The sequence below is a fragment of the Stegodyphus dumicola genome, chromosome 10 (assembly GCF_044657685.1).
Source record: "Stegodyphus dumicola isolate Sdum_Otavi_A_Nest chromosome 10, ASM4465768v1".
Lineage (NCBI taxonomy): Eukaryota > Metazoa > Arthropoda > Arachnida > Araneae > Eresidae > Stegodyphus > Stegodyphus dumicola.
In genome coordinates, this window is record NC_140777.1 from 86,942,208 (window position 1) to 86,960,270 (window position 18,063).

General features: G+C 32.8%; 1 protein-coding gene across 1 annotated transcript in view; it reads right to left on the reverse strand.

Moving 5' to 3' along the window:
• Positions 1-1,874: 1,874 nt before the first annotated feature.
• LOC118195613 (propionyl-CoA carboxylase alpha chain, mitochondrial-like) overlaps positions 1,875-18,063 on the reverse strand; it is an 80,473-nt gene continuing 64,284 nt past the window's right edge. The window contains exons 18-23 of the mRNA XM_035366949.2: positions 17,424-17,526; positions 17,205-17,307; positions 9,014-9,166; positions 6,560-6,625; positions 6,361-6,435; positions 1,875-5,415 (exon numbers count right to left, since the gene is read on the reverse strand). Coding sequence (XP_035222840.1) covers positions 5,269-5,415; positions 6,361-6,435; positions 6,560-6,625; positions 9,014-9,166; positions 17,205-17,307; positions 17,424-17,526 — 647 coding nt within the window. The 3' untranslated portion in view covers positions 1,875-5,268. The remainder of the gene's footprint in view (positions 5,416-6,360; positions 6,436-6,559; positions 6,626-9,013; positions 9,167-17,204; positions 17,308-17,423; positions 17,527-18,063) is intronic.

Genomic DNA, 18,063 nt, shown 5'->3' on the forward strand with positions numbered 1-18,063 from the left:
ATGGAATTTCTCCTTTTTAGAAAATTAAAAAAAAAAAAAAAAAAAAAAAAAACTATTCTTCTAGAAGCTTAATTTAAAGACTACAGTTAAATAATGATTGCACAAAAAATGAACAATCAAATAAAATATTGAATAATAATGGATACCATGTATGATACTTATCATCCATGTGATAAGAATATTTGTTCAATAAAATGCTATTCTAAGTCTGACGTTTGGCCATATAATGGCAGTTATAGTAACACCACTTATTTCATGCATCTAAATTTTCATATGATTGTCAACTTTAGTTTGTTTATATACACTCACGTTTGTGAAAATTGCAACACCAAGAAGGAATCGTCATAATTGAATGCAATTTAATACACAGTTGAGTGGTAGTGGTACAAATAAATGATTAAATGTTCAAAGCAAACAAACAAGAACAAGAGATCAGAATCAGTATTTTGTGTGGCCACCACGCGCCACAATAAGTGCTGCTACACGACGTGGCATGGAGTCAAACAAAGTTTGAATGTCTGACTGAGGAAGAGCATTCCATAACGTTTGTACGCGTACCCAAAGTTCGTCTGCAGACGCAACAGGACGAGGATCACGAGCAAGACGCCGACCAATGACATCCCACACATGTTCAATTGGCGACATATCCGGGGAACATGCAGGCCAAGGAAGAAGCTGTACCTGCTGCGCTGCAAAGAAGGATTTAACAATCCGAGCAGTATGAGGGCGGGCATTGTCCTGTTGAAATACAGCGCCTGGCAAGCTTTGAAGGAAGGGAACAGCTTCGGGCTGTAGAACTTCACGGATATACCGGTTGCTGTTCAGATTGCCCACAATTCGTAGCAATTGAGATCGTCTATGATATGCTATGGCGCCCCAGACCATAACTCCGGGTGTTCGTCCACTGTGGCGTTCGATAATGCACTCCGGAAGGTGGCGTTCACCGGCATAGCGTCTGACACGAATGCGGCCATCATGGTACCACAAATTAAAGCGGGATTCGTCAGAAAACACGACATGCTGCCAATCAGCACGCCAGTCTCTATGCTGATTGGCCCATTGTAGCCGCAGGCGGCGATGGTCGTGCGTTAGGGGGATCCTGTATAAAGGAGTCCGTGCGCGCAGTCCACACTGCAGCAGATGTCTACGAATTGAAGAAGCACACAATGAAACACCTGTAGCTATTGACCACAGTGCTGCCAATTGTCTAGAGGAAGCTGTACGGTCTGTCTGCGCCATGCGGACCAGGTGTCTATCATCGCGAGCTGACGTCACATTTCGGGGTCCACTCCTGGATTTCCGAGTTGTCCACTCGTCCGTCCACTGCTTCCAAACGCGCATCACTGTGCTGCTGTTACGCTGCACATGAGAGGCTACTGCACGATACGACAATCCAGCTTCACGAAGGCCGATGATTCTCCCTCGTTCAAACTCTGTAAGTTGTTCAAATCTCGCTCTCTTTCGTCGACGAGGCATAAGTACAGATTGAGTTAACGTTTACCACTAGCAGATAACCACCGATAACCATACACGCCTCGCTACAGCCGTCTATTTATTCGGATCCATCAGCCGTTCAGAGGGCACTGCTCAGCATACGCATGCGCTACGGATTTGCAATTCTAATCATTTGCATATCATGCGCTACTTTGCATTTCCTGAAAATTTCAGCTCACTCGCGGAAGTCCTTCATGGTGTTGCAATTTTCACAAACGTGAGTTTATTTTGATAAATCTAGGAATGTCATAAATGACTAAAGCTCTTTTCCTTCAACTAACATTCAGCATTACAGATATATTATATTAATACTGTTAAATCTGCAAAATGCAGCAATATTTTCAATTAACAATATAACTGCAAATAAAATTTTCCCCCAATTATGAAAATAGGAAATTTTATTTTTTATTGTACTTCAAAAAGAACAATAAATGCAAAAACACAATTCACATTTTCAAATCACATAACACTTAAAAAAATAGTGAAAAATGAGCACTAGTATTTATTGAGATTCAAAGCTCTATGGTCTTACAAGCTCATATTAAAGCTCAAATATTAATTTTTAGATTCAGCAATACATGCCTGTTGAGATTGTTCTTAAAATGCATATAAATTCATCTCACTTTGATACAAAAGATAACTATTTGCATTCAAAATTGTTTTTCTAATACATTCCTACAGATCAAGGCTTTTTCTTTTTACAAAATGATTGTACAAAGTTGCTTTTTTGCAGCACAAAACATTTGAAAAATTAACTACAAAATATTAAGTTAAAAATATAAGTTAAAAAAATGTAAAACTTAACAGATGATAAAAAATATTAAAATCTTTTCACAAACAATGTACAGGAAAATAACTTTTATTAACTTTAAGAAATAGCTAACAGAAAAGAAAATTAATTTCTAATGGGCATGATTTAAAATAATCAATATTCAAAACTGGAATTTTTCACCAAATTAAATTTTTTGCTACTATGGCAAAAGTTTCTAATGTCTAGAATTTAGTTTTACAGAAGCTGTTAACACATTTTTTAGATGATTTTGCTTTGCTATTAAAAAAATCTTCTGCTTGGAGTTTTTTTTTTAACTGCAACAATATTTTTGAAAGCATAAATTATCACTTACTATTTGACTCTGTTCTCATGAAAAATGGCACTTTTAAAGAAGCAATGGATGGAAGCTTATGCTTGTGTTCTTTACAAGAAAATGATTCGTATCTAGATATTAAAATATGTTGTGCAAGTCGTGGTTTTTCAATCTAAAGCTACGATAGATAATATTTTCAACAAGAAGGAGAAAAATATCAAAGTTTGGCTTCAAGTGGAAAAATTGTTTCAAATACCAAGGAACGAAATGTAACATTTTTAGCACTGCAACGATAAGATCTCTAATGTAAAAAAAAATTTACCAAGTCAAAAGACAGTTGCAAAGTCATTAAAATGCTCAGTGTGAACTGTAAACAATGTGATTAATGCTAATTTGAAATTTAAAAAGGTGAAAAATCATAATGTGCTTTTTAACCTTTTTAAATAGTCTTTCTCACGACATACTGCTGAATACAGAAAGCGCTATATATAGAATTCTTTATGAGAAACATTTAGCTGGACAAAAATGAAAACATGTAGTTACAATAGATTAAATCTTGAGTGTACTTAAATGACAGCAATAAAAAGAGATGCATTTATTATCACCAAAGGTAGTAAAAAAATCTGAAACATGATTCGAAGAATTTAAAAGTTTTTCATTGGGATTTATGATTGTTGCTGATTTTTCATATAACAGCAAAATTAAAAATTAAGAGAGTGGAGAAAAATGTTAAGGTCAATTCCACATATTATCAGGAATATATTTTATAACCAATTTTCTAATATCATAAACCTTTTCTTTACTCACAGTGACATTAATCAGTAGGACTGCATCAAGACAAAGCCAGCAGCCGCACATTAAAATCTGCTGTTCCTTTCCTGGAAAATCATATCCTTACTATATCTCCTGATACATCTCTCATACATTTTTGTGCTTTTAAAAAGCAGATTATCTGAACATGATCGTACAGCGAAAAGGGTTATCAAATAGAATTTTTTTTAAAACAAATTATCAAACAGATTATTTAAAACACAAAAATTTTAGTAAAAATATTTCTGTAAATACCATGAAAATAGTCCAAAAAATGAGTAAACAGCCTTTGTATGTAAAAATAATGCATTCTTGTAGCATAATCATTAAAAGACCAACTTTAAGCAAACATTTTCATTTCATACCCCAGCAATTTTACACAGATCTTCAGTAGAATGATGAAAATAGACAATAAAATAAAACATGGCTTAACTAGTAGTAACTTAAAAGTAGAGCTGCTTTCCCAACACATTTTCATAATATTTTAAAACAGTTAAATTTTTTTAAATCTATTTGCATTTTAAACAGTATATAAAATACTAATGTTGTGCATTACATGATCTTGATTTGCTACGAACATAATCTATAACAGCAAATTTATCTTTCTTTATATTTAGTTACCCTATATTAAAGATATTCTGAACATAAACATTATATACAGTATACCTATTATTAAGGTTTATAATGGATAACAAAATAAACAGGAAAATACAACAAACATGAGCCTTCTCTTTTTTACTTATGAATAAAACTTTCCAGTACAAACATACATATACACATTGAGAAATATATTTTTGTACAATTTTACTATGTAGTACCAGTTAACTATGAGCTTTAGAAATACTACAAAGGGAAAAAATAACTGTAAAAGAAAACATAAAATTAAGGCTAAAAACTGTTATAAAGAATGCACAGCAATAAAGAATTAATATATGTAAGAAAATTTATATCACATGATGCAAATGTAAAATATTTCAAATAATAAATGCTTTTAGGTAACTTTTTCCTTATCTATATTGAACTAGAAAAAATATGCAAAAATGTGTAGAATTATTTCACACAGCAAATGTTACAGCCACATAATTATTTTGTACTACTCCAGCACCAAATTTTGAAATAGCATTGTAAATAACTTTAAATGGAAAATATATAATTCTTTATAATTTATACGAGATTTCTACCCAAAACAGCTTCTGTTTTACTAGCTGCAAAGAAAACAAAACAAAATAGTTTTTGAGTTTGGTACAAAAAGTTGTGTAAATATATAACAAAATAAAACTTTTTTATTCAAAGCTCCTATAAACAGACAGATCTGTAAGTTCCATTAACACACAATGCAATAAACTTAAAATATTTTCACCATTTATAACACTGAGCATTGATTGACAAACTGGAAAAATAGTTTCAACTTGCAGATTTTGTTAATTTATTGCCTGATTTTTAAATCAAATGCTTGTCATAAAAATAAGTGTAAGATACTTTAAATAGATAAATCATATTGAGACTTTTATATATTATCTCATGATAAAAAAAGTGATTAAATTGTAATATAAAATAGTAACAAGTTCTTCTCTACATGAAAAATATAACACACATGCTATATCAGATCTTAACAACATGATGTGAGATTCATAGTAACAATAATAATATAATCTATATATGGCATGGCACATTTTAATATGCATCCTGTTTTACCACTCTATTTAGGAACATTATACAGCATATAACTTAGTATTATTGATATAATCTGCAAATAAATTCGAGATATTTGTTCACATTTTTTATATAAATTTAAATAAACCAACATGAATTAAAATCTTTAACATCTTCTTAGTTTTAAAGTGGATATTTATATTTCTAAGTTTAAAGTGGATTATTTCTATTCAAGTTCAATGATTATCTGCTCTTCTTCAACAGCATCCCCTTCTTTGCAGTGAACCATCTTAACTTTTCCTGTAGTGCCAACAGCTAAACTGTTTTGCATTTTCATTGCTTCTATTACACATACCTCTTGACCTTCAGCAACCTATAATAAAATATGCTACTAAATACAAAGTCAAAATTTTGTCGCAGTTTACACATATTTAAGCATTAAAAATATTCAATAACTGAAGCAAACATGTAGTAAGTAATACAAATATATTTTCTTATTGTCATTCAAAAAGGTAACAAGAGCACCAAAACAACACCTATTTCAATGACATAGTATTAACAATATTATATCTCTAAAAACTAGAAATGCACCCTTTAGACACATAAATTTGATTTTACTATATACTTCAAGATTTGACCATATTTCTATAGAAGTGTAACATGATGTAACTGATTCTGGAAGCGAATAACTGACATGAGTAATATGGTAACTTATGAGTAAAAAAGTTATCAATTATAAATTAGTAATTTAAGATGATGTAAAGAATGTACATGTGAAAGGTCTTATTGCTTTACTTACTGAATTACCTATATATTAACAAACCTTCAAAACATTAGAAATACATTAAGCTCAAAAGCTAAATCTTTCCAATGACAAAACTTTATCAGAGAGCTGTTTCCTACCAACACAGCCATCACTGTGATTCACTGTACCAAAAACTAAAGTTTGTTCACGTAAAGCTTTCTATCAGTTTCAAGTAACAGTTCTGACAACTTTTTTTTTATCAGCTACACATGGAGAATCCATGCTCAAATAATCAAGTGTTCAGTATGTTTTTCAAATGGCACTCTTCTGACTTATATATGCTGATGGCTGAATGCAATATAATATATATATATATAATCTGGGCATTTTGTCATAATTTATTTCACACACTAAGTTTAGACGATATAGTCCAACATAATAAAAATGAAATAAATTTAATTGCAAACTCAATTTATGCACTTAAAAAACATACACTTATAAAAGAATCTAATTCTGAGTAGGCATTTAAATAAGTAACCACAGCAATGGGCATACTGTATTTGAGTAACTTACTTCATCACCAACTTTACAAGCTATAGATTTCAGCAAACCTGGCATAGGAGCTGTTACAATTTTAGATACATCTTTCTATAAGTAAAATAACAATAAAATATTAATTAATTATCAATTCACATTCAGTTAAATAAAACATTCATCTTACTTTTAGTTAATCTATGGTTAATTTTTAAGAGAAACTAAATGAAATAAATACCTCTGGTTTTTTCGGCATAATACGTTCATACTCAGCAGCAATTTCAGTTAATACTCGAACAATAAACTGAAAAGTATTTTAATGTGTTATTATAAATAAGCTATATAGTTGCAAAATTTGTTTATAAATTACATAAATAAAATATTAAAATAATGTAATAAATTGGTTGCTTTATTCTTTCCCTATTCACATTAACGCACAAGCTAAAGAGGAATTTATCAGCTAAACTAATATTTATTCAATAACCTAAAATGAGTTATGCATTGTTTTTCTATGTAGTCCTCTGCCATTGCAATACACTTGTTCCAGTGCTCATGAAGTTTCTTAATTCCCTAAAAATAAATGTCTTTTGAAATTTCATGCTGAATCATTTTTTGCACAGTGCCTATAATCTGTACATTAAATTTGAATGTTTTCTCTCCAAAAATGTTTTTAAAGTACATGGAAAAGATGAAAGTACAATTATAATAAATCTGTACTATATAAGTGATGAGTGAAGACATCCTACTTCATTTCCTGATTTGTTTTCATCACAAAAGCAGCAGTGTAAATGTGAGCATGCTGCAATCAAAACAAACTGAATCCTGAGCAACTCTCCACTTTGAACAAATTGCTGGTTTCACTTTTTCCTTTAAAATTATAATATAGTACTCAGCAGTTATAGTTATTTGTTCTGTGAGAATATTCCTTTTGAACCCCAAGAGAAACTGGTAATAATTTTTTCAGGTGAAAATGTCTTTTTTGACTAGTGGTATATTTGGTAGTGTATATTAATAGTGGTATATTTGAATGTTACTATTGCCTGCTTGTTCACATTATGATGATTATGTCATGTCCATTTCATATTTTGATTATGGAATGAAGTAGTGCACTTATATTTCATTGTTGCTTAATAAGTAAATCATAGGTTCGAAAATCTGGACACTTTTTAAAAACACCAACATTTATTTTTCACGCCATTTCTTATTCTACAAAATCTTAAATGCAATTAACTATCAAACAGAAAAGCAGACGTAGACGTAATGACGCATCTGGGCACGTAATCCTCGTGACAGACGAATTCTTTAGGGTTGCCACAGAAAGGTAGTGTGTCGCCACATTCATCATAAATTACTATTCATTCTATCCTTTTCATTAACACTGCAGAAGTGTGTGACTGTAATCAACTTGTGTTCTGTGTGTTCTGGCATTACCAGATACAGAACCCACTTGATTCTGGTATTTAAAACAATCTTTAACTAATGTTTCCACTCTATCAAAACTTATTTTAACTTTCCTGAACAGCTTTTCTGACAGTGATTCACCAATAGTCTAAAATCATCAATGGCAATTGCCTTGTTATTGCCAGCTGAGGTTCTTAGCAGATGAGCAAGTGGTTCACTTTCAACTAACACTAGGTTTTTTTAAAAGACTTGCACCACTCATACACTCCAGACTGAGAGACTCTCTCCACCAAAATGATTTTTAAGTCTTGAATGATAGCTTAATTAATCAATAATTTAATCACAATTTGCAGTATAAAACTTTTACAAGACATTCAACATGTATGTTCAAACATTATGTGTTTCCCTAATGAATCATGGTTATGCTAAACTCTTTACAAGAACACAGCATGAAAATTCCTCATAATGACTTTCTTCAAACTCTAAATGACTGATAAATCTTCAACATGGTATTTAAATCTAAAGAGATAAATTCTCCAGTTTATTAGTTTAAATTTTGTGACAGCTAAATATTCCACACAGTTAGATTCATGATATTTTGCAGATTTCAGTCGATAGCAAAACACCACCAATTTACAGAAGATTGCTAACATTTTGGCAGTATGAGTTCAAGAAGTCATAGAAGTACACCCTTGGGTTTCAAGCCTGAGATGTTCAACTTAAATAAATACAAACAGTAAATCATAAGCAACTGTAATAGTTTCAGTTCAATTTATGCCTAAGATTAAAAAACAACAACATATATTTGATCATAACATGACTTTACATTTTGTTAGTTTCAATTTAAAAAATTCTTTTTTTTACTATACAGAAGATCTTCCTTTAAAAACATATAAAATGGATATTGTTTTACTCCCTAACTTTATTTCTGGCCACATTAATTTCATATTACAGTTCAAGACAGTATAATAGGCAAATATATGCTATGCTAACACATAGATATTTAAAAATGAAATAAAAAAAGGTACTTTAAAAATAAGTGATGAGTCATTTTTATAAAACTCTATAAATAACAAAATAAATGTTTAGGTTTTTGTAAACCACTATAAAAAAATAATAAATCAGGCAAAAAAAGTATTTAGGTTCTTCAAAAATTAGAAGAATAAAATGAGAAACAAAATTTTATATGAAAAATAAATTTAGCAATGTTTTAATAAAATATAACTTCAATTCTATGTCATAAATAGAAATATATTCTAATATAATAATGAAAAAGAAAAAATAAACTTACTGGTGTGCCAAGAAAGCGAATTCGTAAATTTCCAGCTCCATCATGTTTAAGAAGTTGACATACATATTTTTCACCTTCAATTAGTACTTCAAGGACAGGTGCAGAAAGTAATATATCACCAGATACTACAACATCTCTACCATTTACAGAAATCTGAAGCAAGAGTAATAAGAAAAAATTATAAATGATCTATTGTTGTGTGAATTTTTTTTTTTTAAAGGAATAAACATAAATCATTCTTAGATATGATACACACTTCATTTTGTAGATGATTGTCCCTGATGCACTTAGTGACTGACTTGAGCGCACCTGAGATAACCACTGACCTAACTTTGTTGTAAAAGTCTTACAATATTATTGGTCATCCTGGCAGAATGGTATTATTTCTTCCATATAAAAATATAAATATTAAAAGGGCATACAAGGCCTGTGTATAAGCACAGATATGTTAAATACAGACATTGTCTTGCACAAGTTACATGAGATAGATATAATCATGACAGTTATGTGCACATTTACTGAGATAAGCACATTTAAGCATTATCTGAATTCATATTTACAATACATTTACTGAGATAATCAAAGAAAAGTTGTAATTCAGTTACACATTGACTGGATTTTCTATGTCATTTTTAACTACTTTACAACATTATTTTTAACAAATACATACAAAATGGATAGTAATAAGCTTGCATTACAATAGTTTTTGCTTTTACAGTCCTGTTACTATTCTATGGGGTGAACTATTTTTCTAATGTTGATTTTCAGTTGTAGTACTATCTGGCTTAAACTGGGTAGGGAGTTATGTGACTTACTCTTCTGGTATGTTAGCTGAATTGCTTGGAAAATTTGCAACTGCTGTTAAAGTTATAGTACCTATCAAGGGACTGACTATCTTTGTTACTGTTCAGTTACTTGGATATTACTGCAAAAGTCAACTACACTAATCTGCTGCTCCGGTATCTGCGAGTAGTCAGCTCAATTAACTCCACTTTTGTAAGGCCTCTCTTCACCATTTTAATTTGCTATTGCAATTAAGCTGCAAAGATACAATTTTCAAGGTGGGGGAGGAATTTCTTACCACCTTGTTGAGCATAGCCTGTTCACCTCCTTTATCTTAGTTTTCGCCTGCTCTTTGCTGCAGGTATTCTCCGCCCACTGCTGTCAGTATTCACTGCTTGGTATTTTTAAACGCAATTTATCGATTTGGTGGGCAGTTGAAGAGGTAGTGATCTGCATCACCTACACCACATTCACACAATTCTGAGACTCGTTTGCACCGTTGTATGTTTTAATTGAGCATGTGTTACGTAGGAAAAAATTTAATTAATTAAATTACCTTTTACATTTAACTCTTTTAAACTGACTTCTCGGTGCCGGGGGAAAAAAAAAAAACTAAACTAAGTACTTAGTACTTACTTCTCTCAGATTCAAAATCTTAACACTTTAAAATAAAAGAGAAATCAAATGAAAATATACTACCTGGTGTTTTGGTAAAACAAACGAATATTTATCAAAACAAAATTCGAAAATGGCATTTCCACAACAAAATCTTTAACACACTATCTCTCACTAAAATATAATTAATTCAGATCTCCAACCTGAAAACATACAAATTTCAACACAAATCTAGAGATAGCCCTAAAACCCTTAACATTTAAAATATCATTCAGATCTCTTCAAAACACCAGGGAAAGATACATCTCACACTTGAGAAGTCTACTCACAAAACCAAAATAAATTAACCGATCGTATAGTCACAACTCTTAAAACTGATTTTTCTACTACCGCAATATGGTTACCCAGGTTCGATAAAATAACCATGTTTCCATAAGGATCACACAGGTGACCTACAGTAGACCACAATTTAACTCAAAGAAACATACAATAATAAAAATAATAAACACATTTATTAAATAATTCAAATATAATTTAAGATAGCTGGCCAGACTACCTTTACCAAACATAATCTAAACCTTTTCTCAATAATATCTCATTTGTTCACTTATCTCGAGTACGAGTGTGAATACTACAAATCATTAATTAATAATTTCACATTTAGAAAAGAGAACATTTTATCTTCTAACATTCAGTAAATATTAAATTATTTGATATAATACTGAAACCATAATTATTCAAAAACACTAATAGAAAATAACAAAATTAGAGGAAACAAAAATTAACTCACTAAACCCGTGTATTGAAGTCAGAGGGGCTCGGGGAGCAGCCCAGATTCCATCCCAATTCGTCGAAACAAAAACGGCCAAAACTTCATCGTTGTCAGGATACTGATACTGAAATCTGTGCCAGACACAACGGGAATATTCTCATATTCCCCTTCATTGTTGTCAGGAAAACTGATTATGAGGTCTGTTCATAGCACAAAGGGAATTTTCTCATAGTTAGACTTCATCATTGTCAGGGAAACTGATACAGATGTCCTTTCCTAGTACAACGGGAATTTTCTCATAATTCCACTTCCTCATTGTCATTGAAACCAACACTGGAGTTTGTTCAAAGCACCACAGTGCGAAATCTTTTTAATTTTACTTGAAAAGAAGCCACTCCCTTTATTCAATATTATCATTACCAAATCTGTATCTTCGGCGCGAGCAATTCGGGATTATAACGGAAAGGAAGACACACCTTTATTCCATACTCCATTCAATCAGAAAAATCTGTCGGTTTCTACTAAAAACCACAATGTTAAAACCTATCCTATTGTGCTGCAGGACAGGGGAAACACTTCGCCGCCGTCTATCACGAAGAGAGTCCGCACAGGCTCGGACAGGCCTTCGCAGCCAGAACAAAGGGAACACGGTAATATCTCTTAGCTGCAACCCACGGTTGACCCCCAAAGGGTTGCCGCATTTCTCTCTCTTTTTTTTTTCCTCCTAAAATCTCTTTTTTCAGTCCAAAAATCTGCTCCTGCCTCCCGTGCAACGGCTTAAGAAACTCGGTTGACACTCACCAAGAAACACCTCAAAATCACCATTAGCTCAAACCACACTAAAATTAAAATTTAACCAATCTTAAAGAAACCTGGATCCCCTCTAGCCAACTACAACCACGTGATAAACCATTACGAAATTTTCAAGAAAATTCAGAACTCTCAGCAAGATGACAGACCCTATCTTTCTCACGCAAAGAGGAATGTTTCCAACCTATAACTCTGTCAAATAATCACCGCCCCTTATAACTATTCGCCTCTGAACAAGCAAAACATGTGTTTTCAACCCCCACAAAAAGAGGAAAATGCAGCTGGCCGCAACTGACTGCTTTGTGAGAAACGGCTTTGCCCTCTTCCTGAATCCCACTCTTCAGCTAAACTTAAATGAGCTTTGCCGCAATTAAGTTAAACAATACTAAATACTATACATTAATTTTTAAATAAGAACAATACAAATTTATTAATCACAATAAAATAATACAATAATTTTACACAACAAAATAATGCATAACCAAATCATAACAAATTCCCCACAGTATAATTATATATAAATAATAATATAATAATTTTACACATAATAATTAATAATTTTACACAACAAAATAATGCATAACCAAATCATAACACATGTAACTTTCGGAAAGATCTTGTAGGTTCTCCTCCCTGTGCTTTCCCTTTCCCATCTTTTCTGCCATTCTTGTAAAAGGCAACTGAGAATGATTTTTTAAAATAAGACCTGCTGCACATTTACTGCGTTTTCTACTAGGAGTCATTGGCTGCAGATTTTGCAAGCAAGTCTGCCACTTCGTTGCCAGTAATACCCACATGAGCTGGAATTCAGATCAGGTTAGGTCCGCCATCTGGTGGGATCCTTGGAAGAATTTTCTGTGTATCTTGCACCAAAGGACTCCTTGTTTTATGCCCTTGGATGGACTCCAAACTTGAGGCAGAGTGTCCATATATATTGACCTCTGTTCCTAATTGATATTTTCCCAAACTGATGGCTGCTTTTGATGCAAGAAGCTCCGCCTGAGATGGTATTTTTGTCTTCCAGTCATCTTCCCAAAGTTTTAACCACTTCTTATTGGAGTACACAGTAGGCACAGCCTATCCCCTTCTCCGTCTTTGAGCCATCTGTATATATAGCTAATGCTTTTTCATCTGGCGGGGTGTTTTGCAGGTGTAGTGTGTACGATAAGTCCGTATCTGCAGGGTGTCTTGCGCTTCTGTGTGACAGAATGTCTTTTACCATCAGAGAGACATTATTTTCCAGGTGCAATGTCCTTACTAATAATGATTCTCTCTATACTAGAAGGTCCAGTGGAGGAATACCCGGCAGCACTTGCAGATGTTCTGTAACCTTTGCATATTATTAATAGTTACATTTTTTGGACGATACTTTGGTACACAAGTAATTATACAGGCGTTCTACTGCTTTTGCTGTACTTCCTGTTAAAAATGAGATAAGTCCACAATGGGCATGGTGATGATGGATCCTGAATGAGTTCCTTGGAGGGAGAAGGTAGAAGAAAAAGTCATCTCTTAACTCTTTAAAACTGGCGAGGGAGTTGTCAAAGTTTTAAAGACCAGAGGCCGGTCGAGCAGGTGGCACCATCTATTGTCAAAATGAGCAGCGTGGTAACAGGGGAGAGAATTTCAGGCAAGGCTAATGTTGAGGTATATGAGACTCGTTGATGAATCGGGAGCAGTATTTTGGAGTGAATACTTCGGACCTGGGAGAGTTGCCACCATCTTGAACATTATTAGCATTTGAATTATCTACTAATGGAAAAGAAATACAGTCTAGGTTTACATGAGGCTGTAAACAAAATTATTTCCAAAATTTGATGCATTGTGTTGAATGTACAAAATTCTTGAGAAACTATGTTCATGACTGAAGAGCATGGGTGGCCAGAGGGATGCAACAGAGATACATTTTATTAAACCTTTAAAAATTTATAAATGGAGTATGAGTGGCAAGAGAAATGAAAATCAATGTCTCATAAATCCAGGGAAAACTGTAAAGATGTTTGCAGATGAAAAAGTGAGGAAAAGGATTAAGTTTGTTTAAAATGTCCATGTTGGCACGGCTGGGTTCCGAACCATTGATCTTCATATTTATAGCGCGGGACGATACTTCTAAGGCTGCTATCACACGTCAGTTTGTTTCAGAAGAACATCTGTTTGAACAATTTTTCTGCTTTGTCACAACTGCCAATCACCATAGATCGCTTTGGGGTTAACACAGGGAAAACTGGTTCCCCATTTCAAACAAGCTGATAACTGATTGGTTGAAAACGTGCAACTTGCAATTTTTTGGGAAAGGAAGGAAAAAGTCGTACGTCTTTCTTTCAACAGTAAACCAGGCAGAAAAAGTGTCTGAAACACTTGTTTGTGAGAAACTAACGGCGTATGATATCGGCCTAAGCCATCACAGTTGTGTGGAAAACAGGGAAAAAATTGAAGTTAAGCAAGTTGTAAACTTGGATCTTCTGCAGTTTAAACATTGTTTATGCAAAACATAAGGAATAGTAATTAGGAGTTTAATTCCAACATATTGATGGTGTGAGCAGTGAAGCCGATTGTAATAGTCATCTTCTATGATTTTGTAATTTAAAATATTTGAAAGGTCCCCTATGCGATTTTGATTTGCCTTTCTGTAGAAATTTTCATTGAGCTTGTTGAGGTAGGGTTTCACATATTCAATTTTTAAGTCGCAGTGCAAGTTTTTATTTCTGATGTAACATGGAGCTCCGGTAATAGTCCTGAGGAACTTGTTTTGGATAACTTGTAGTTTTTTAATGTCTTCAGTTTGGCATTTGCTCAGACTAAAGATGCATAAGAAAAATAGGTCTTATAATTGCCGTGTAAATTCTCTTTTTCCTATTTATGCTAAGACTTGAGGATTCAGCTAGGAGGTGAAAAGTTTGCACATGATTCCGAAAATTCCTCTGGTAATGTTTATGTGTGTTGACTAGGTGAAAGTCTGATTAAAGGTGATGCCGAGATATTTAGCTTGGGTTACGAGTGGAATTGATTTTCCAAATAAAGTCACTGTAGCGGAGATGTTATCCAGTTTCTTGTAGCATTGGATAAGTAGAATTTGGGATTTGTCTGGATTTATGTTCACTCTCTATTTTTTGCACCATTCTTCCACTTGTTGTATTTTATTTTGTAGTTGTGCGATAGCATTGTTAGGCTTCCTAGATTTTTGTATGAGCGCTGAGTCATCCGCGTAGCAGGCCAGTTGAAAGTTGTAATCTTCAGAGAAGGTTGGAAAATCATGAACATAAATTATATAGATTATAGGTCCTAAAATGCTACCCTCGGCAATCCCTCCCAGGAGGATATGCATTAGTATAATAAGCACCTTGTCTAACTGAGAAGGTATGATTTTCAAGGAATGACTTCAGGATGAGGGCAAGTTCTCTCGGGATATGGAGTTGTATGAGCTTATAGATGAGGCCTTCATGCCAGAAGCAGTCAAAAGCTTTGGCTATGTCTAGCATGACGAAGGCAATACCAAGTTTGTTTCTGAGAGTCGATCCTATGAATTCTGAAATACAAACCAATTGATTAGTAGAAAGTCCTTTCCTGAACCCATGCTGTGCCTTCAAGATGAAATCATGGTGATTTTGCAGTCTATTATAAATAATTCGCACGAGAATTCTTACCAGTGTAAACAAGAGACTAATGGGTCTATAGCTAGCTAGTTTATCAGGTGGTTTCTTCGGTTTAGGAATTAGGAAAACTGAAGCTTGTTTCCAAACACTCGGAAAATAAGGGTTCGTGAAGCAGGCATTGTAAATGGATGTTGACTTGCAGAGGACACCAAGCAGGAGTTGCTTAAGGAGTTTATTTGAAATTTGATCTGGTCCGAAACACTTGTTTGTGAGAAACAAACGGCGTGTGATATCGGCCTAAGCCATCACAGTTGTGCGGAAAACAGGGAAAAAATTGAAGTTAAGCAAGTTGTAAACTTGGATCTTCTGCAGTTTAAACATTGTTTATGCAAAACATAAGGAATAGTAATTAGGAGTTTAATTCCAACATATTGATGGTGTGAGCAGTGAAGCCGATTGTAATAGTCATCTTCTATGATTTTGTAATTTAAAGTATTTGAAAGGTCCGCTATGCGATTTTGATTTGCCTTTCTGTAGAAACTTTCATTGAGCTTGTTGAGGTAGGGTTTCACATATTCAATTTTTAAGTCGCAGTGCAAGTTTTTATTTCTGATGTAATATGGAGCTCCGGTGATAGTCCTGAGGAACTTGTTTTGAATAACTTGTAGTTTTTTAATGTCTTCAGTTTCGCATTTGCTCAGACTGGAGATGCATAAGCTTTTCTATTATTTGAATGCTTGACAATATTTTTAACTTCACCCCATCTTCATGGGGACTTTAACCCAAGCTTCATGAGGAGGGCACTGTAATGAGTTTAACAGCGTTATGATCCGACAGTTCGAGAAGTGGTCAGTAATGGCAGCAAAGGTGGTTTGGTCTGCTGGGAAGTCACTAGGGTGTGAATTGCTGAGTCAGGTGATTGCTGAAAGCTGTAGCTTTTAAAAGCTGTTCAAAAGAAAAACAAAGGTGACAAATACTTAATTATGATCATCATATTCCCTCAGTCTAAAATACTTACACAGCTTTAATGTATTATTGTTTAATTCAGTACAAGGAGGGATGTATTCAATAAACATTATGTTATATACAGGTTCCTTTCCCCTCCTTTACAAAAGTAGAGCCTTCTATGAACTTTTTATAAGCTGAATTAAGAAAAAGCAAAGAAGCAATTGCTGTTAATTTTACAGAGAGGAAAGATTTTCAGCATTTTTAAATCTTCAAAGAAGTTCATCAAATAATATAAAACAACTCATAACTATAACAATACCAGCATTTTCTCAAAGCTGCATACATCTGATGAAGTTTTCTTATGGATGGCTGTATTACGGCATTTCTTAAAATATATTTTCCTCATTTTCAGGGTCACTATAATCATGCCCATTCTTAACACTGGCAGTCAAATATGCATCAATGAAAATTTCAACTCCACAAGAAATTATTGTTTCTGAAACTTTTCATTTTTCAATGTAAGTTGTACAAAATAAATGTTATATTAATATTATAATAATGTAATTATAATTATAGTATTATAATATTAATATAACATTTATTTAATATAATAATAATAATATTTTATAATCGTATTCATGTAAAAATAATCATAAACATATATACTAACTTCAAATTGATTTTTCTTTTCTGAGAGTAATAATTCAATATTTTTGCCATTAACTTCTGAAATAAGATTCCACTCTGTTGGTAAAGTACTTTCAAGTGGTGGTCTAAAACAAATAAATTCTTCAGAATAAAAAAGAAACAAAAATAAATTAATATTTCACACATAAAAATACTATTAAAATATTATTAAATAACTATTATTAAAACATTTATTTCTTACTGTGGCTGATTTAAGAAATGCCTAGATCTGGTTTCATGACGAACAAAAATACATCCACAGAGAGAAGCTAAATGTTCTCTTTCTTTTTCCGACAACTGCTTGCCTTTTGTGATCAATTCAAAAAAAAAAAAAAAAAAAAAAAAAAAAAAAAGCAATATTTTATAATATAAAAATATACAAAAAAATCACATATGTTTTATTTTACAAAAGCTATTTATGATAATAACATGATCATACAGAATCACAAATTGTTATTTTACAACAAAATTATCCTAATCTTTATTTTTCTGCAATATGCTGCTGAAAATTAATCAGTTATAGACAAAAAGTAAGAAATTTAGAACCAACTTCCAAAACACCCATAACAAACGAAATTCAAAACCAGCATATTTCGAAATTCTTTATAAATATGCAAATCAACTAAAAGTTACAAGAATTAAAGAATGTGGAATACAAAAACTACAAAAAGAGGATGGGTTGGTTTGGTTTATTTAACTAACACAAAGTCTCAAGGGCAATCTGCCTAAGGGGAGGGATGCCTTCGTGGAGGACTAAAAAAGGTTGGGTGTTTCTGCTGTTATTACAGCAACAAAGCAGTACACTTGAAAATCCTATACCATGGTGAATACATGACACACAT